Raw genomic sequence first — 22,285 nt, 5'->3', positions numbered from 1 at the left:
TGACATGAACTATAAATTCTTAGAGAACTTTGCAGCATAATATAAGAAATATAATTATTCTAGGAAAGTAATTTCTTACCACTTATGTGTCTCTGTCAAGGAAGTTTCTTCTGCTTCTTGGTCAATTTTAGCTGAATATATGAGAAAAAAATTGAAAGAAAAATAGTTATATAATCTCAAGTAAAACATAATCTTGAAAACAAACCTTATTAAATGATTAATTGTAATTATAATTGTTAATTATAAAATACTCAAGTTAGAAGTTGAAACTTTTGATATGTGACTGAATCATTTGAATACTAGATGATATTCTAGCTACATAGAAAAGCTTTTTACACAGCATTCAAAATTTCAGATTTAATTTCTTTATAACAGTGATAGTAACACGAGACATTCATTTCACAGTTATGTCAAGGTGATAATATTCAAGAACCAACAACTAATTAGAAATAGTTGCCCAAGCAAATGTGCAAATACTATGTTAAAAAAAGACAAAATAGAATAAAGTATATGGGATATGCAGTCTCCTTCAGTAATGTTAGGAATTTGGAACTCTTTGCAATAGTGTCCTTTCTACATGATTACAGGTGAGTCATCATGAACTTTTCCTTTTTTTTTCCCCCAGGGTTTAAACCCTGGGCCTCCCATATGGTAGACACACACTCAAAAATGAAGTTATACTTCTAGTTTTGTTCACTATGACTTTTGTTGAAAAGTAAAGAATAAAGAATGGTAGTCTGACAGGAACTCAAAGATCAAATTAAGGAGATTAAATTAATACATCAATCTATTTTAAACCACATAGAAACTCTATTAGGTAAAACAAGTACAGCCATGATTTTCAGTTTTCTTTTGACCCACAAGTATTCGAGGAATTTAGTATTCTCCTCCTCTGTACACATACTTGTTTGACACAGAAGTTCTAGAGAAACTTTCATTTCAAGCAATGTGCTCATCATATTTATAAGCTATTCTGCAACGTTTTCAAGCCTCAATTGTGATAATCATAAAGGGATGACTTTATGATTTATGACCCATGGTTTCAAAATCAATGTAAAAGAAGGAAAAATCAATTAAAAGAAAATCCTAGCAGGTGGAGGTGTCTCTCACCTATCATCCTACCTTACTGGGGAGGCTGAGATCTGAGCATTGTGGTTCAAAGCCAGACTGGGCAATCTGTAAGATTCTTATCTCCAATTACCCACTAGAAAACTAGAAATGGCCCTGTAACTCAAAGTGGTAGAATACTAGCCTTGAGTGGATAAAGCTCAGGGAAGGCACACAGGTCTAAAGTTCAAGTCAAAACGGGGGGGGGGGAGGGGAGAAAGGGAAGGGAAGGGAAGGGAGGGGAAGGGAAGGAATGAAGGAAAAATATTGTAGTAAATAAAGATGTTGTTTTATAATCATATCTCCTTGGGTCATATTTATGGTAATTTGCAGAAATCAGAATACGAAGTAGAGCTGAGTAGGTTAATTATGAAAAAATTTTGAAATGCATATTAAAAAAAGAAACCCTCAACAGCTAGGGAATTAGAAAAGTATCTAGATCACCACTTAAAACACAACACTACAATTTGTGTATACTTTAAGACAGTATTTTCTTGAAGGTCTACACAATATCTGCAAAGTCATAACTTAGTATCTTTCTGGAATATAAGAACAGTTTCAAAGATTTGCCAAAACTCAAAATTTCACAAGGATTATTTGAGCTGGCAGTGGGGAATTTTGTTTTTTCTTTCCTTTCGCTTTTTGTATTTTACATTGTTTACACAAGTTTACAAATTAGTCATTCATCATATTAAAAATAGAATGAGCATTCTTTGTGTATCCTTTCATATTCGAATATGACTATATTGGTCCAGGAGTTTGGCCTAGTGGTAGAGTGCTTGCCTAGCATGCATAACGACCCAGGTTCTATTACCCAGTACCACATATATAGAAAAGCCAGAAATGGTGCTATGGCTCAAGTGGTAGAGAACTAGCCTTGGGGAAATCCCAAGGACAGTGCTCTGTCTCTGAGTTCCAGCCACAGGATTGGAAAAAAAAGAAAGAAAGAAAAAATGTATATGAATATATTGTATTATAAAAATCTTTGTGCTACCTAAAATAATGATTTCCTCTCAGAAAAATTAAAAAGAACTAAATTTCTTTAGGGAACAATTAACTGATAGGTTTTCAAAATGAATACTAACAAACTGATATGTTTCAGGGAAGGGGAGAAGAATGGACAAATGGAAAAAAAAATTATGGACAAATACATTCAGATCTTAGCCTCTTAAGTATCTTACATTACAGACAGTCATGATCCGCCAGCAATCATCTAACTACAATGGATCTTGAAAAATTAAAAAAAACAATTTAATATGTTTACAAGTACATAATACTTTAAGTAATATTGAGTATATTTATCTGTTATGGATTAAAACTAGTCATCAACATTGAGACAGAGCACTATATTTAGCAGTTTACTAAGATCTCACATCCTGTGACATAATTACACAGAATATGTTTTATATCTATGTGTTCATACACTGTCTAAATAATCCCCTTTATGTCAGTGAGTCCCTAAGGAGGCGGCAAATCACCAGATCTCTGCAACTTACCTTGGCTAATGAACTGCTCCATGTTGTCCTTGAAGGGCTGCATATGCTCTTCAGAAGAGACCTGGTATACCTTTCCTGCTTCCACCTCGCAGGCTAAAAGGGGAGGGAGATATCCTTTAGAACATTACGATGGTAAGGGAGCATCAACCAATTTAAAATCATGTTAGTCAGTGTTAGAAAATCCTTTTAGCCACCTTCATTGGCAGAGTTTTTACACATATACACATATATTGAAGACATTCTAACACTGGTACAAGAAGACTGAAATCAAGGCTTCCTTTCAGAGAAATGTGTAAAGGAATAAAAACATTTAGAATCTATAAACACAAACTCAACACTGGGGCAGATTACTCAAAGCACTGGGCCTTGATCTTGATTAAATATATATATATATATATATATATATATAATTTATTACACTCCTGTGATTTGAACTCATGGCCTAGGTGCTATCACAGAGCTTTTTAATTTTTTGAAAAATTCTTTTCTAACACTTCTTAGCAGAAAGAACAGCGCTGGAGGAATTTCAGTTCCAAACTTTAGACTCTATTACAGGGATATAATGATCAAAACAGCTTGGTACTGGCACAAGAACAGGCCTGAAGACCAATGGAATAGAACTGAGGACCCAGATATTAAACCACAGACCTATGGCCACCTAATCTTTGACAAGGGAGCCAAAAAAATAGAATGGAAGAAAGACAGCCTCTTCAACAAGTTGTGCTGGCAGAATGGTTAAGCACCTGCAGAAAACTAAAGTTGGATCCTTCTTTGTCACCCTGCACTAGAATTAATTCCAAATGGATCAAAGACCTGGAGGCAAAAGCTGACAGGAAAGAATAGGATATACACTAGGCCTCCTTGGCACAGGTTGAAACTTTCTTAATAAGGACCAAGAATCACAACAAATCAGAGAAAGGCTGGATAAGTGGGACTGCATTAAACTGCAGAGCTTTTGTATGGCAAAGGACATAGCTAGTAAATTAATCAGGAAGCCTACAGAGTGGGAGAAGATCTTCACCAACCAAACAACGGACAAATGCCTCATATCTAAAATATATCAACAACTCAAAAAATTGAATCACTCCTAAACTAATCTCCAAAGTAACAACCATCCCTTTAAAAAATGGGTGAAAGACTTGAAGAGAGTCTTCTCTGAAGACGAAACAAAAATGGCCTATACACACATGAAGAAATGCTCAACATCTCTGGTCATAAAAGAAATGCAAATCAAAACAACTCTAAGATTCCACCTCACTCCAGTTAGAATGGCCAGGATCAGGAAAATGAATAATAACAGATGCTGGAGGGGATGTGGCCAGGAGGGATCACTACTACACTGTTGGTGGGAGTGCAAACTCGTTCAACCACTATGGAAAGCAGTGTGGCAGTGCCTCAAAAGGCTAAACATAGAACTCCCCTATGACCCAGCAATTCTACTACTTGGCATTTACCCAACCATCCAGAAACAAGGGCATACTAAATCCACTAGCACAACAATGTTCATTGCAGCACTATTCACCATAGCAAAGATATGGAACCAACCTAGATGTCCCTCAGTTGATGAGTGGATCAACAAATTGTGGTATTTGTACACAATGGAATTCTATGCTGCTGTCAGAAAAAACGACATCACTCCATTTGTTAGGAAATGGAAATATTTAGAAAAAATCATATTAAGTGAAGTAAGCCAGACTCAAAGGAACTTAGGCTCAGTGGTTTCCCTCATTTGTCATAACCAGTAGAAACCTTGGGCTCTACTAGCAGAGATCTGTAATAGAGCAAAACCTTGATACATAAGGCCATATAGTATGAAGCTAATTGAAAGGATCTCCAGGATATTGAAACAAAAGCCATATAATGAATGATTGTTGTCCTTAATGTACTATGTTATCTCTCATCTCCTTTGCTGTACCTTGGGTATCTCATATTGTTACAGTATGTCACTTTGTTATCTGATATATTGAATTTATTTGTATTTGGTTATTTGAAATTTGATAGGGAAGGTGGGGAAAAACCAAGACAGGTGGGGGGTTGGAGGGAAGGGTAATGGGTACCAAGACATGTGAAAGGGTATCAATGTATGTGAATTAATGCACCTTCTATCTGGCAAATATCATGTAACCCTTTTATTAATTACAATAAAAAAATAAAATTCTTTTCTAATTATTAAAAAGGCAATGTATAGTACAAAGGGATGATAGTTTCATAAGTCACGTCATGAGTTCATTTCCCTTCTCTCCCCACCCACAAGTTGTAGAGGTGACTTTCCATCTTGTGTCCAGTGAGGATAACAGCTGCTTTTGTTCACTCATTGACCCTGAGCTTTTTCCACTCAAGGCCAGTGATCTAGCAGTTTGAGGAAAAGTTCTACTTCTAGTCTTTTCGTGGTTCATTGGAGATAAGTATATCACAGAGTTTTCTGCCTAGGTTAGATCCTCAGATCTCAGCTTCCTCCAGAGTAGCTGGGATTATTTAAGCCATCTATAAATGTTCCTTCAAAATCCTACTGACTAAGAATATTCAATGACCTCAGTCCTCCCAGCTACATTTGGTATAGACCTCCTATAAAATAAATTTTGCACAACAGACGCTTTAGGAAATGATCAAATCATCTATCAACTACCTCTGATTCTTAATCTGGATGCAGGGTAAACTACTTTTATCTATACCTTGTCTGAATTGTCTCCCTCTTCTGCTTAAAAGCATTTTGTACTATTTATGTCCCCAAATGCACTAATCTTATTTCAATGAACCCAATTATCATTCTATTCAATAAATTACTATTCCATATTTTGTTTACCTAGTAACCTATTCTATATCATGACTCATTTCTAAAGGCAATATCTAACTCAAGCCTTCCTGGACAATAAAGTAGAATCAGGCCAAAGTTACATTCAACATTCCTATTTTATAAACATTGAAATTCTGTTACAATGCAAGTTTGTTTGTATGTTTGGTTTCTCAAATATATAGCAATTTTTTAAGGGCAAGGACCATTTATCATTCATCATGTCCTGCCAAGCTTCAAGGAAAATATCTTGGAAATAGAAGGAGCTCAGTAAGTGCCAATCCAAATTCAATTGCCTTTAAAAAGAATATATTTGAATAAATTTTGCCGACTTCAAGAGAATCAGCTCAGTAATTTAAAGGCATGGGTAATCTATACTTGACATTTCCAACTAGAAAACTACATGCATTTTGGTCATTGGGCTGGAAATGTGGCTCAAGTGGTAAAATTGGTACTTAATAAGTGAGACCTTGAACTCAAACTCTGGCACCATTTAAATTCATTATTCTCCTGTGTGAGACTCTTGGGTAGTTGGAATTATAGGGTGTTCTTCACCATACCAAGTCCATAAACTGACATTTTTTTGAGAAGTTTCTTATCATGTCTCCTTAGAATGAGTTGAGGTAAAACTTCCATACATAATAAAATAACACATATGCATGCGTTTTTCCAGATATGTTCATAAGCCACAAATCTCAGGTTAGTATGCAAGTGGGGTTGAGCAGGAGCTATTTATTAACAATAACATTATTTATGCTCAAATGTGACATGACAAATATCAAATATTTTTTGGCTATGACATAAAAACATGATGTTCAATTAAATCCTGATAAAATGGATTGCTATTCAAATGACCTAAATAGAACTTCAACCTACAACTTTTGAACAACAAAAAAGAGAATATTTTCGATTTTTTTTCCAACGGGTAGGGGAGAGAAGAATTAGTTTATTAGGCTTCAGTGTATTTGAATCTTCAAAAAGACTGACAAGTCTGTCAGCTCACATTAACATAGATAAATAAGTTAAATTCAAGATTTGAAGTTACCTTTCAAGTCTTTCTTTAGCTTTCGGAGATCTTTTTGAAAGTCTTCAAACTTCATCTGGGAAGCTTGAAAGAGGTCCTGAGGTTCTGGCAGTGGAAAAACACACTGTTCCCTTCCAGCATCCTAATGACAAATGAGATGGGTTTTTTTGTTTTGTTTTGTTTTGTCTTTTAGTCAGTTGTGAGGATTGAACTCTGGGCCTGGGTGATGTCCCTGATTTCTTAAGCTGAAGACTAGCATTCTGTGCCACTTTGAGCCACAGCACAGCTTCCAGTTTTCTGGGGGTTAATTGGAGCCAAAGAGTCTCATGGACTTTAGTGCTTAGACTGACTTTGAACTGTGATCCTCATGTCTCAGGCCCTGAGTAGCTAAGATTACAGGTGTGAGTCATCAGCACCCAGCCAAATGAGATGTTTTTAAATAAACATCAATATAAATAAGAAGTATGCAATAGCTACAATAGCCAAAACTGAGACAGAAAAACAACACCACAAAAAAACAAACTTCTCTCAAATCACCCAGTGAAGTAATTAACATAAGAAAATTGTTCAAATGGTCTTACCTCATCAAAATTACGAAGATAGTATGAAACAATGTATGATAAAAGGCTCCTGCTGTTGTCCTGGCAGAGAGATGAGAGCAACATATGATCATGAAAATTGTTCAATGTATTTTGGTAGCTAACATAAATTCCAGTGCATCTAAATACATGCATGCTACTATTTAAAATACAAAGTGAAAATTCATATTTGGAATAGCCTCAGCTATCATATCTAAAAAAAAATAAAGACAAAGAATTTCCCGTCTACTTCTATCTAAAATCTAAGTCGAAGCAAGCATACAATTTAAAGGCAAGAGTTTCAGATTCAATGAGGAATTTTGTTTTGATTTTATAGTTTCTCTTTAATGTTCTTATAGTAAATTCTGTTTTATTATTTTTTATTTTAATAAGAGTACAAGAAGAGTTTCACTATGACATTTCCAAAAATTATTATAGGTTCATATGCAAGTAAATGTCACAGAACATATTCATCCTCCTGTATACTTCCCCAACTCACAGTGTTACCATACCCCAGGCCAGCCAGTTTTACTCTTCTGTTATTTCAATTTTTGCATCATTAATTATTCCAAAGCATGTGTTATAAAAGGGAAGATATATGGCATCAGTAAATATTACTAATATTTCTACAGCGCTGACATAGCTCCAAATGTAAAAGTTTAATAGTCTTTACACTAAGGAAACAGAAAGCTATGTGAGAGGCTTTATTTTTTGGTTGAGTTTATCCAGTAGTGTTTTTATTAGCACCAATTAGTTGTACAAGAGAGCTTCATTTTAGCCTTTCCATTTATGCCCACCTTATGTGTACATTGTATTCAATCATTTCCTTAAAATGCCACTGCTGATTAAATCAACAACTGAGACTGAAGAAGTAATACTTATTCAGCTATAAATAAGACAATATACACAGTTCTATAGTTTTAATTTTTTAAAATAGGTTTTTCACTGTCACAATCTTTCAGATATTAATTATAAACAAACATATCCATACAAAGATAGTAAAAAAAATCATTAAGCCTACAGCAAGTTTTAAAAATTCTCAAATACACCAGTATGAGCAAGACAAGATACATAGAAATGCAGGATTATCTTTTTTAAAAGTAATTAAGTTATATAATTAAATTGTTTATTACCAGGACAAGGTTTTTTTTTTTAACTTTGGTACTCAAATTTACTTGGTTTTCCCTGGCTGTCAATCTTCCACTAAAGTCATGTTTGGAATTGGATGCTTTGCTGAGTAAAAGAAGATGGAATCATATAGACTTTACTGCCTGAGCTGACATTATCTTATACCTTCCAATTTCAGCACCCTGAGTATTAAAGATTATAGGCCTGAGGCTCAGGATCATCTTTTATACTTTATTTACAGAAGTTTATTTGCACTCAACTTAGCCTTATTTTGAGAATGTGCAGCTTCTGGACTCTAGTGCTGCACATAGAGAATTATGAAATAACAGAACATTTCATTCACAGCAAATGATTGGCCCACACATCCAAAAAGAGATAAATATTAGCAGATTTAATACTGAGAGATTGAAAAAAATGCGTTTTTATTAAGACATTCTATTCTTTAAATGTAAGACTCAAAATCACACACTTTGACACATATTAATTTTCCCTTAAATCATAAATACTTAATGTCTCTACTTTTGTGTAGCTTAGAAGATAAAGACACTGTTGATCTTGTACTATAAATATTTATTATCAGGTTGCAACATTTATTATCACAAAATATCCTTCATTTGCCTCTCTCCATGAGGACAAAATACTTACACTGCTCTTCACATCTTTCAGCTTGGGGAGAATGTCTAATCCAAAACCATCTGCCTGGCCACGAGTCTTATTGCCACCATTCATGTAGTTGCCAAATGCAAGAACCAAACCCAGGACTTGCATTACCCCAGGGCCATTTTTTAATGTCTGTAAAGACAGGAAAACACAACAAACATTGTATTGCTATACAGCATTTTTTACCATGTTATTGTCTTCTTTTATTAAAAGATTTTATTAACACTGATTTTTATATTATATTTCAAATGTCAAGTTTAACAAACAAGTATTCAAGAAGGGAATCTCTATATGCAATCACTGGCACATAAATTTAAGAAAAAATTAAAATTAAGCTGAGAGTTTGTATGTCATAGATACATATTGATCTATATATCATTATGTCTATAGAATGCATATCCTATCATAGATTTAAATGTCTTTAGTTATATTTATATCTCCAAGTTCATGTTAATGACCTTGGGAACTCAAGCATTGAGTCATTGCTCTTGTACTGTTTGGATCTAATATCCACTTATCAAGGAGACCATGCACCTTTTGTTCCTTTGGTCATGACTTATCTCACTCAACATGATTTGCTCTAGTTTCATCCACTTCCCAATGAATGCCTTTATTTTTTCTTGTCTAGTGGCTATGTAGAATTCCATTGTGTGTGTGTGTGTGTGTGTGTGTGTGTGTGTGTGTGTGTGTGTGTGTGTGTATACATACACAATATTTTTGTATCTGTTTTTTGTAGTGGGGCATCTGGGTTGTTTCTATCATTAGGCCATTGTGAATAGTGCAGAGATGAACATGGTTGTGCAGGTGTCCTTATCATATCCTGGGTTATGATGCTTAGGGGAGATATCTAAGAATAGCATGGCTGGGTCATAGGGAAGGTCTATTTTTAGATTTTTCAGGAAATTCTAATCTGCCTTCCAGAGTGGTTGTACTAGTTTACATTCCCACCAGCAGTGCAGTAGGATGCCTCTTTCTCTGCATTTGTCATTATCTGAGTTCAGAATATTGGCCATTCTGATTGGGGTAAGGTGTTATCTTATGGTTGTTTTTATTTACATTTCCTTTATGACCATGGATGATGAGCATTTTCTCATATGTTTGCCATTTTAACCTCTTTCTTTGATAGGTCTCTCTTTAGTTCCCTTAGCAATTGGTTTGTTGGGTTTGGGGGGGGGATTAGTTTTTTTGAGTTTCCTGTAGATACTGGATATTAAGCATTTGTCTAAGGTATTATTGGTAATTATCTTTCCCCAGTTGGTTGGCTATCTTTTTACTTTAGTAACTATGTGTTTGTGAAGAAACTTTTTTTGGGGGTAGTCCCATTTTTCTAGTCTCTCTCCAATCCATTCTTTTGTGACCCTGGGACTCTGTTCAAGAAGTTTTGGCCTGTGCCTGTGAGTTCCAGTGTCTCTCCTACTGTCGTGTAGCAGTTTCAGAGTTTCAGGTCTGATATTGAAGTCTTTAATCCATTTTTAGTTTTCTGCATGTGGATTCCTAGTTTTCCCAGCACCAATAATTGTTTATTCCACTGTATATTTCTGGTTGCTTTGTCGAATATAAGTTGAGTATAGGTATGTAGTTTTATTTTGGGATCTTCTATTCTGTTCCATTGATCTTCTAGTCTGTTTTTTTATTGTTGTTGTTGTTGTTTTTGTTATTATAGCTCCATAGTAGAATTTGAAGTCTGGCATTAGAATACCACCTGCATTGCTCTTTTTGCCTAGAATTGCTTTGGCTATTCTAGGTCTTTTGTTGTTCCATATGAAGCTTTGGATTACACCTTCTAGTTCAGTAAAAACGTCTTTGGGATTTTGATGGGGATTGCATTGAAATTGTAAATCAATTTTGGCAGCATGGACATTTTCTCTAGTTGATTCTCCTTATCCATGAGCATGGGATGTCTTTCCATTTCCTGGTATCCTCTTTGATTTCTTTCTTTAGGCTTTTAAAGTTTTCATTAAATGATTCCTTTACACCTTTGGTTTTGTTAATTCATAGATATGTTATTCTTTTGGAGACTATTGCCAATGGGATCATTTTCTTGTTTTTTTTTTTTTTGTTGTTGTTGTTGTTGTTTTTTTGCCGGTCCTGGGCTTGAGCTCAGAAATTCCTTGGACTTTGTCAAAGCTAGAACTCTACCACTTGGGCCACAGCACCATTTCTGGCTTTTTCTATGTATATGTGGCACCAAGGACTTGAACCCGGGTATTCGTGCATGCTAGGCAAGCACTCTACCACTAGGCCAAACTCCCGGCCCATTTTTTTTTTTTGCCAGTCCTGGGCTTGAGCTTAGGGCCTGAGCACTGTCCTTGGACTTTCTCAAGGCTAGAGCTCTACCACTTGAGCCTCAGCACCACTTCTGGCTTTTTTCTATGTATGTGGTACTGAGGAATTGAACCTGGGTCTTCATGCATGCTAGGCAAGCACTTTAACCACTAGGCCAAACTCCCGGCCCCCGGGATCATTTTCTTGATTTCTCCTTCTGTTTGTGTATTGTTTGAGTACAGCAAGGCTATTGACTTTAAAGGTTGACTTTGTATCCTGCACTTTGCTAAAATGATTTATTAGTTCCAGAAATTTGTGAGTAGAGTTTATTGGGTCATTCAGGTATAGGATCATGTTATCTGTGAATAGGGATAGTTTAATTTCTTTCCCTATGTGGATTCTTTTGATGGCCTTCTCTTGGCTCATTGCTCTAGGTAAGGGTTCCAGCACTATATTGAAGAGAAGTAGAGAGAGTGGGCCTCCCTGTCTACTTCCTGATTTTAAGGCAAATGGTTCTAGTCTTTCTCTATTTAGTATGAAACTGGCTATAGCTTTGTCATATATGGCTTTAATTATTTTTAAAAAAATATACCTCTTATTCCTATTTTTTTTCTAGTGCTTTCAACATGAATGGATGCCTATACAGCATTTTTTTTGAGTCACCTATACACAATACCAGCTACTCCTACTGTACTGACAATATGGGAGCAGGTTAAACTATGTCATATTTCATTAGTAGGCATGTGTATGTATGTGTATTTCCTGAATGTGAGATCCTATATGTTTTGTGTTGGTTTCAGGATTTGAATTAAACTTTCTTGCTTAAGTTTGTGCTTTTGAGCACTGTCTCTAGTCTGGTTTTTTCCTGGTTAATCAAAGATAGAGACTTATAGCCTTTTTTGCTTTGTTCTATGACTCATAATCCTCCTTGAGTCATTAGGAGTACAGATGTGAAGGACCAGTCCTCAGCCACTACTAGGAGCATTTTTAAAAGCAAAGTTAACTTTATGTTTTTTGCCATCAATATTTTCCAGTTGAGAGAGTCTGATATTGGCCATGTGTGTATGTCATATGCACAGTAAACAAGGTATCACATAACGACTACTATAGATACTCACATTGCCTTCATTCTTATTGGGCTATGTCCCAATAATACAAATTTCTCATATAAGTTGTAGAAAACAAGAATTCATTGTAAAAATAAAATTGCAAACTTTGGATTACCCCAAAGAGTTCATATTTACTTCTTTCAGAACTCAAGTTTGACTTCAATTTGTGTATCATTGCTTGTAAAAATAACAACTTGATAACAACTTTTCTCTTTTCAAAATGATTTAGTACAACCAGAACAAAGGATACTGTGGATTTTGGACAGATTGTTCAAAATGTTAACATTGGACATTTCCAGCAAACATTTCTCTGTTTTTAGAAGACTATATATATTCTGTCAAGTCAAATGGCTGTTCGCAAATCATTTGGTTGCAGGAAATATTAACTATTTGTGGAGAGCACATTCCAAAAAGTAAAAGCCAAGTAAATAACCTTCCTTCAAATGGCATTTATTTGGAAGTTTGATATTTGAGTGGGGAAAGGAAAAATGAAGGGTTTTGGCAAAAGCAGAGAAAATACATCCCTTCAGAGGCCAGTGCACTATGACTACATTCTTTTGATATGACACTGAAGCCCTGCATGGAATCTAAACATGGACTTTGATCTTGCAACACAATTAAAAAAAGAAAAAAAAAGCTACCATCTGGGTGATTATGTCACTCATACTGAATCAGTACTTCCTGGAAATAGGCCTGTTTTGAAATACAAACATGACAGAAGAAAATTAAGTTTCATAACTCAAATGCTACATTCTTTGTACCAGAACGTACCTCACACAATTTCTGGAGTAATTCCAATTTGCGTCGAATTGAACAAATACTTTCTGAAAATGTAGACTGGAAGAGGATACAAAAGACTCGTTCTGAAAAGTTGGGGATGAGTGACAGCTCATAAAGGAACCTAAGGAAATAAAGGAAAGTGCAGAGAAAAATAAATAAAATAAAAAAATCAAGTGCATAGAGACAGATGTTTCCCCTTGTCTAATTCCTGACAATGATACCCTCAGGACATTGCAATTTCTGCATGCAAAGGCCCCACCCTTTGTGTCATTTCCCCACAGAGCCGGAGGTAGCTTACTGTTCAGGTTTGTCCAGAGACTTGGCAGTTTCCTTGTCTTTGGAGGATCGGCCATGCTTTTCAATTTTTTCCAGTTCATCTGACTGAGCTCTCTGGAAAAATAAAGGCCAACCACTTAAAAAATATATAATCACTTTATCCTTTAGGTAATGATGATCTTAATACAGGGGAAAAATCTCTATTTTGTATTTCTTAGCATCTGTAGTAAAGGTTGACTTATTTTGAGGCATCATAAAGTGTAAATATCTTAATCAAAACCAAATCATTTCCAATTCTCCCAAATGATGGTAGTGATTCTAATGTTAATGATTATCCATTTACTGAAGTGCATTTAAACAGCAGTGTTTTTGTTGTTGTTGTTGATGATGGTGTTTTTAAATTGTTATTTTATTGCAAAGGTGATATACAGCGGGGTCAGTTACACAAGTAAGGTAATAAGTACATTTCTTCTGAAAAAGTGTTACCTTCTCCCTCATTTTCTGCCACACATCAATAGTGCAATAATAATGCAACTGTACACTTTGCAAATGCAAACTATTTTCTAGAATGCCACAATTTCATTTTTAATGTAGTAGCTCTTTTCTTTAGAAGTTTGAATGTAATACAATCAGAAATTTTTTGTAGTTTTTTAGTTATTTCTATGAATAGATATTGTTTCTGGTATTTGAGACAAAGAAAGGAAAGTACAATTAATGTAATAAAACAAAGAATAACAATTTTTTTTGTTCTAGTCCTGGGGCTTGAACTCAGGGCTGGGCACTGTCCTTGAACTCTTTTGCTCAAGGATAGAACTGTACCACCTGAGCCAAATATCCACTTTCAGCTTTTATGGTGTTTAATCAAAAATAAGAGTCTCATGGATTTTTCCTGCCCCTGATGGTCTCAAACTGTGATCATCAGATCTTAGCCTCCGAAGTAGCTAGGAATATAGGTGTAAACTACTGGTGGCTGGCAAGAAAAAAATCGATCCTTATTTAGAACTTGCTCTTCTTAAGATAAAAATAAATTTGGACAGGCTCTGGTAGTGCATGACTCTAATCCTAACCACACTATAATCTCCAATTAATTACAAAAAAAGTCAGAAGTAATGCTGTGGCTCAAATTAATGGAGCACTATCCTTAAATACTAAAGGTCAAGGATATCACCCAAACCTTCGTTCAAGGCCTAAGTTCAGTGCACGTGCACACACGCACACACACACACACACACACACACACACACACAATCTTTCAGTCTTAATTTCCTACTTTTTTTAACTTATAATAGCAAATTAAAATGTTGTCAACTTAAATTTGCTTTTTTGGGCAGTGTTGTGCTTTCAACTTGAGCCCTTGCATTTGGTGAGAAAGACTGATGTACCAATGACCTAAGGACCTCCCATTAGTTACCATTAACACAGGGCCACAAACCACCAATACATTCAAACCATATTTAAACTGCAGCATCAATGAGCTTGATGACCACAAACCTTCTCTGCAAGGAAGCGTTAGGTCCTGTAAGCAATTTTAGTGCCATCCATTTTTGCATATTGTTACAAAATTGTTGATTCTTGAATGCTGATATCAATGGCAAGAGCAATTCAATATATCCTAGAAAAAATGTCTAACACTGAGAATTTCCCCTAAAGGCATATCATTGTTCCTGTTTTTAAAAACCCTAGATATCATTTGAACACTGTTCCTAGATCTTGTTTAGTTATAAGGATCACTAACAGAGCACACACAAAACCATCTGGAATAATTCAGCTGTTTCAATAAATTCAATGAAAAAAGACATGATAGGAGTTCTACATACTCCTTAAGAGAACTATGTACTTCTTTAAGAAATGTATGTCCCACTTGGATAAATCATGTGCAAAAAAGAAAGTCAACACTGCTGATCTTATCAAGCATAACACATCAAATCCGATTTTATTAATAACGAAGGTTTTTAGCATTTAAAACAATCACACTTGCTACCATTATGAGAAGAAAAAATTCACTTTTAATTTCCATACACTGGCTCAAGCTGAAAGTCTTCAAATAAACTATAATATTTGTAGTCTGGAATATATTCGTATAATGACAGATGTAATGAAAAAATGTTACAGATGGTCTAGTGAACATTAATGGTATCAGGTTGGCAAAATTTATTATGTTTGCTAGCCAAGTGCACCATTTCCATGATGCTTGCCTGTCATCACTGGGAAAGATTGAGTGGATGTGTGTCAGGGTACACTTCCTTTCCCCTGTAGAGCTGGGTCGTAATGGAAGACTAGATGTGCAGCAAACACTTTCTGAACTCCACTAAACTAAAAGTCTTGTTAACATTACAAAGGAAAGGACCAGAAATACATCGCAAAAGAACAAAATTCATATAAAAACTGTAACTGGCAGAGAGACAGGGAACTTATTAACAAGTCCACACCAATTCCAAAGATGGAAAACTCTTGGGCTTAAGGAGGAAGAGTCCTTTGAAGGACTAAAATCACAAGAAAAAAATAGCATAAATAAAAGCTAGGATTGAACCTATTCATAACTAGAAATATTTATTAAGGACTTATTCTTCAATTACTTTTCTAGAGAAAACAAGAGATCTTTTATTCTTTTCCTCTCTTTTCCCACTTTTTATGTAGTGGAAACAATAAGTACTATATTTAAGCAAGTAAATGTTGAAATTAGGCCTATGCTTTTTAATAAATCCTTTTTAATAATATTCACGAGTAGGGTCACCATTTCTCAGCAAAATAGGACAGTAGAATATAGCAAATGTGGCAATGCCCCCATAAAGCAATTTACTACTCCCAGGGACAGACAGCCACATCCACCCCACCCTAACAACATGTAGCTGACTTTACCATCTAATTCTGCTGATTTTTTTTAAAGGACCATAGCTTAAAATGTTGCATTATTGGGTGTCACATCTGTTTTTGCAAAAAGGTTAACATTTGAACTGATACATGAATAAAACTTCGACGTGTATTTTATGTAGTTAACAAAAGTACAGTACTCCCTTCAAGAAGTGGTTAGACACTCGGTATATTCCTAGCAGTGTACAAGTGCAAATTCATATATTAGAAAAATAAAGCATGCACAGAACATTTTTGAGAATTTTCTGTAATGCTGGTTTGGTGGCTATGTACTGCTGGAACTTTTCCTTGTAATGGAAGGTTCTTATTGTGCCCTCAGTTACGAATGAGAGCTTAGCTGGGTTGGTAGTTATTTGTCTTAAGGGCATGACATATATCCTTCCAATCTCTTCTTGCTTGCATGGTCTCTGCTGAGAAATCTGTGGAATTTAAATTGGTTTTCCTTTGTAGGTGATTGTTCTCTTCTCCCTGGCTGCTTTTAGGATCCTTTGTAAATCAAGTTGTGTGGGGGGAGGGGAGGAAGGAAATTGGGGAACAGGACATGAGAAAGGGTATCAATATTTGTGAAGTAATGTACCTTCTGTCTGATGAATATAATGTAACCCTTCTATTAATTAAAATAAAACTATATGAAAAAATAAAGCATGCATACTATTGCATAATTTTCAGAATATTGACATATATTCTTTTATACACATGCTTTAAATGTTTAAATACTGTGTAATTAGTGTAATTTGCATACTCATAAAAACAAAAATGGCTAAGACAGAAACCACTAGTATGCATATGAAAACACATACTTCAGTTTTTTCAAGGGTTTCTTATTTTGGAAAACCTCATTACAAGAGGTAAAGACATTTTTAACCCTTATTTTCAAGATGAGAATAAAGACAGGGAAAAGTATTTTCTATTTTATTTCTTCATCTGATTCAATCCTATATAAACAATTGCCTGATTAAATGTACCACATAATCTTATACATCATGATTTCTGCTTTATGCAGAATATAAATTATTTATTTCATATATGTATGCATACATCTATGTGAGATAGAGAATTTTACCCACGAGCTCATTTGAGAATCATGAATGATATATGGTACACATTTGTAGGGAAAAGGAAACTGTAGAGGAGTGAGGACAAGAACTCATAGCTCAAGTTAGGATAATGACTCATGTTTCTGCAGGCCACTCCTTTAGTAAAGACCTCCAAGAAGAACAGAGCAAATGCTAACTTTGAAATGACATAGCAAATGTTTATGGTTTCTCTAGCATATTCAAACAAGGTGAGTGGGTGGATAAGGAAGAAGAAAAGATCAGGACCAGGAAGAATTGTCAAGCGATCTATGAATAACCCTTCTTAAATCTCTTTTACTAACATATAAAGAAAGTATTAATTTGGTGTGTAAGCAGATCAGTACTGGGGGGAAATGGGTAAAGCATCAATCCAGCAGCTGAATAGCTCCATGTTACTTGTACTAAATGATCTGAATACTTGTCAGAGACTCTGATCTTGATCACAATGACAATAAGGCAAACATCTCCCCAAATATAAAATAGTGGCTTTCTTTCAAAGATCAATATCATTATTAAAATCCTAATTCAAAATCTGTGTTCTAAATTGGGTGCTGGTGACTCATGCCTTTAATCCTGGCTATTCAGGAGGCTGAGATTTGAGGCTAGTGGTTTCAAGTCAGACTGGACAGGAAAGCCCAAGAGACAATTGTTCCCAATTTACCATGAAAGGTCTAGAAGTACAGCTGTGGCTCAAGTGGTAGAGCACTAGATTTGAAAGGCTGGATAAGTGGGACTGCATTAAACTGCAGAGCTTTTGTACAGCAAAGGACATAGCTAGTAAATTAATTAGGAAGCCTACAAAATGGGAGAAGATCTTCACTAACCATACAACAGACAAAGGCCTCATATCTAAAATATATCAACAGCTCAAAAAATTGAATCTCTCCAAAACTAATCTCCAAAGAAACAACCATTCCATTAAAAGAGGGGCCAAAGACTTAAAGAGAGTCTTCTCTGAAGAAGAAACAAAAATGGCCTATAGACACATGAAGAAATTCTCAACATCTCTGGTCATAAAAGAAATGCAAATCAAAACAACTCTAAGATTCCACCTCACTCCAGTTAGAATGGCAAGGATCAAGAAAACTAATAACAACAGATGCTGGAGGGGATGTGACCAGGAGGGATCACTACTACAGTGTTGGTGGGAGTGCAAACTTGTTCAACCACTATGGAAAGCAGTATGGCAGTTCCTCAAAAGACTAAACATAGAACTCCTCCATGACCCAGCAATTCCACTGCTTGGCATTTCCCCAATTGTCCAGAAACAAGGACATACTAAATCAACTAGCACAATGATGTTCATTGCAGCACTATTTACCATAGCAAAGATATGGAATCAACCCAGATGTCCCTCAGTTGATGAGTGGATCAACAAGATGTGGTATTTAGACACAACGGAATTCTATGCTGCTCTCAGAAAGAATGACATCCCCCCATTTTTTAGGAAATGGAAAGACTTAGAAAAGGTCATATTAAGTGAAGTAAGCCAGACTCAAAGGAACATAGGCCCACTAGTCTCCCTCATTTGTCAAATTCAGTAGAAACCTTGGGCTCTCCTAGCTGAGATTTACAATAGAACAAAATCTAGAGACATAAGGCCATATAGTATGACACTAAATGTAAGGACCTCCAGGATAAAGAAACAAAAGCCATATAATGAGAGATTGTTGTCCTTAATGTACTATGTTATCTCTTATCTCTTTTGTTATCCCTTGGTTATATCATATTGTTACAATATTTCACCTTGTTATCTGATATATTTTATATGTGCTTAATTGGTTATTTGAAATTGGATAGGGAAGGGGGGAAATAAAAAAGAGTGGTGATGGGGGGACATGGGGACCATGTCATGAGAAAGGGTATCAATGTTTGTGAAGTTATGCACCTTCTTTCTGGTGAATATAATGGAACCCTTCTATTAGTTACAATAAAAAATAAATTAAAAAAAAAGAAAGCTCAGGCACAGCCCCTGGGTCCTGATTTCAAGCTCTATGACTAGCACAAGAAAGAGAAAGAGAGAGTGAGAGAGCAAGAGAGGGAGAGAGGGAGTCAGGGAGGGACGGAGAGGGAGAGGGAGAGAGAGGGAGACCAAGGGAGACAGAGAGGGGGAAGGGAAGGGGAAGGGAAGAAAAGGAGGGAGGAGGAAGGGAGCAACAAATAAAAACCTGTGCTTTAAATATGCAAATAATTGTTCACATTTACTTGCTAAATACTTCAAAGGAGTTGCTATGTGTTGAGGAGATAAAGGAATGAGAAAGAAGACTTATTATGAGATTGGAGGAGATGAGAATAACCAAATAATCATTGGTATGATGCATGTCTAGGCTGGCAAGTACTCTAATGATGAGGAATATGTTATAATGAGAGTCAATAATGACACATTTAACACAAAGGAAGTAAGGAGGGAGGATTGAGGAAGGACAGAACTGCAAAATAGTAAAATCCTAGACAATATGAAACAATAGGAACTAAGGAAAGCCCCTCAAAATGAATGAACATAGCCAAAATCTGTGAAAGAGAAATGCTCAGAGTAACTACATGCAAAGAGTACATATTCCCAAATTCCACAAACGAAGAGTGAGCATAATGCCCACTGCAAACATAATCTGACATTTTGCATGCTAGGTGATCAGCGTTAAAAATAATATTTAAATAAGAGAGAGAACATAAAGGATTGATCCCAGGACACATATTTCCATATAGTTTCACATCAACAATATACACCATGTTAACTCAATTTCCAGGAACTGATGCAGTTGGTTTATTGAAAACAAGCATGGTTATCAAGATATTTACCAAAAAATTCCATGATTTGGCAAGCAGTATTACATCTTAGATGAACAAGAAACAAATATAATCCCTGTTTTTGATTAAGTCTAGGAAGCCAATTTGTAAATGATTTAAAATCTAAAGCTGTTTTGTTTTTAATTCTGAATTCAGTATATTCATAGTTGATGTATAAGCACATTGGCAGAAATTCCATGAAGCAACTTGGTAAAAATACGCAAATATGAGAGAAAATGGTTTAAAACATCTGCTTGAAAAAGTCAGCGTTCCTTTCCTTGTTGTTTGAAGATACTGGTGGTTAAATGTATGCTTAAAACATGACTTAATTCCTAAAGGAAGTTATGAAAACAGAAATGGTTAATCCAATTCATTTTCATTAATGTCATACAAGATACACTTTTCAGGAAGCAATATCAAGTGACACTCGATACATACCTATCCCAGATTAAAGTTTGCAGTGTGTCACCTATAAGCCTAAATAAAGATTATTGAAAGAAGGAAGTATAAGGTGAAAACCCAATCCTGAAATGTGTAAACTGAGACTTCTGAATTTTTGTACTACATCTGCATTTTACCCTACTCTTCATTGGGTTAAAGATATTGAATTACAAAAGATAGTATGTATGTTATTTTTTCCTTCCCTATCTTTTCTTATTTTTTTCCCTTCAATTGACCTACTAATAAGATTTACTTCTAGAAGATGATGGGAAGATAGTGGAGGTGTTACTCAATGATGCTCTTTTCCATCCCATAAGTTCATTTATCTATCCCCACTTACCTCATAGACTTAATATGCTATAAAAAGAATATATTTGAGAAATCAGAAAAAAATTGTTACATCTAACCAACTGCAAATATCACATACTGCTTATGTAGACATTTTACTCTCTAAGTTTGTTTGTCAATGACCCTAAATAACCTATAAAGACTTGCATTTTAAAAAATTCATTCTGTACTTTGTAACTCTGTGGCTTCAGTAGGTTTTAATTCCTCAGTAAATAGGAATGGGGCCTTCGGAATTGAGGTTTCAGAAATTAGTGTGCTTACACTTGGAAACTGCTCAAAATTAACATCTCAAAGAGAAACTTTACTGCCCTGCATATACAATCAGGGGGAAAGAAAATATCACAGTGTAAATAAGGTTTGTACAACAAGTACTTTCATACAGTTTCACAGAGATCAAATAGAAGTATTTGCAAATAGTTCAATGAGATGTAAGGATCTGGCAACAACAACTAAAGTATGATATGATCATGGGTAGTGCAAGGCTGAATATATTTATTCCTCTTATCTTTATATGAGAAGTGAAAAGAATTATTTTCTAGGCAAAATGTATATGTCCCTCAAATTCTGATATTATTAAATAGTATTAAGACTCAAGATAACTTTCAAATATTGTTTTCAAAAAATAGGTACAGGATATATAGATACTAAAAAAATTTCTAAAGATGAAACTAGCCAAATCTCAGCATATGCACATCACTTTTCCTGGTGATGTTTTCCTACGAATCAATCTCAGCACATATGAAATCACAAATTACATGGTTTTGTGTGCAAGATACACAGAACATAGTTCCCCAAAGCCTTATCATGCTTTTTGTGATCTGTGCCAGCTACTGCCTCTCAATATTCAATTTATTTTCCTGAGCACACTCTCACATAGTAGAGTGGGTAGTCTTTCAGTATTTTTTACATTTATAAGGAGTTTGGTTTTAAGTTTTCCTGTAGGAAGTGCTACCAGAACTGCAGAAGGAAGAGTGCTCCTTTTCCATTAAACTAATATTTAGCTTGTTTCCTTCCCACTTCCCTGCTGGTCTGGCAGCATGGGTTTAAGAGAACCATTGGGGGTGCTTTGCCACAGCTGCACATAACCCTTTGGAGACCTAGCTTAGACCACCTCACTACTTCCCTCTCTTCTGTTGATAATACACACTGTACCTGCCACAAGTTGTGGCTCTTGTATGCTCAGAAGCGTGTTTCCCCAGCTCCATCAACATGAGCAGTATGAACTCCAAGCTTCTCATCCACAGAAGCATCCCGACTCCCGAAAGCTTACCCACAACTATAGCTTCACTGAAGCTAAGAAGTTTGTTTTCTGGTCACCTGGAGGCCATGGATGAGCTCTTGCCCAGGCAAACCAGTGGTACAAGCACAACTTCTGTGATTTCTCAGAAATCTCTCCATTGATGAAGGCTGAAGAAAATTGCCTTTATGACTATGAATTTTCAAGGGCCACAAAGACTATCTGACTCAAGAGAGCCCATTCTTGGGATATAAAGTCTCAGCTCATTTCCAGGAATAGCAAGGGAATTTTACTTTATGATGACTTGTTTT

At 35.4% G+C, this 22,285-nt stretch overlaps 1 protein-coding gene across 1 annotated transcript in view; it reads right to left on the bottom strand.

Moving 5' to 3' along the window:
* Fmn2 (formin 2) overlaps positions 1-22,285 on the bottom strand; it is a 165,424-nt gene that overhangs the window by 24,249 nt on the left and 118,890 nt on the right. The window contains exons 9-15 of the mRNA XM_090340178.1: positions 13,237-13,328; positions 12,930-13,059; positions 8,770-8,916; positions 7,000-7,059; positions 6,440-6,560; positions 2,604-2,696; positions 80-131 (exon numbers count right to left, since the gene is read on the bottom strand). Coding sequence (XP_090196304.1) covers positions 80-131; positions 2,604-2,696; positions 6,440-6,560; positions 7,000-7,059; positions 8,770-8,916; positions 12,930-13,059; positions 13,237-13,328 — 695 coding nt within the window. The remainder of the gene's footprint in view (positions 1-79; positions 132-2,603; positions 2,697-6,439; positions 6,561-6,999; positions 7,060-8,769; positions 8,917-12,929; positions 13,060-13,236; positions 13,329-22,285) is intronic.

This window comes from Megascapheus bottae, chromosome 10 (genome assembly GCF_031878675.1).
Source record: "Megascapheus bottae isolate mThoBot1 chromosome 10, mThoBot2.hap1, whole genome shotgun sequence".
Classification (NCBI taxonomy): Eukaryota; Metazoa; Chordata; class Mammalia; order Rodentia; family Geomyidae; genus Megascapheus; species Megascapheus bottae.
The sequence above is the reverse complement of the archived record's forward strand: the minus strand, read 5'-3'. Positions and strand labels throughout refer to the sequence as shown.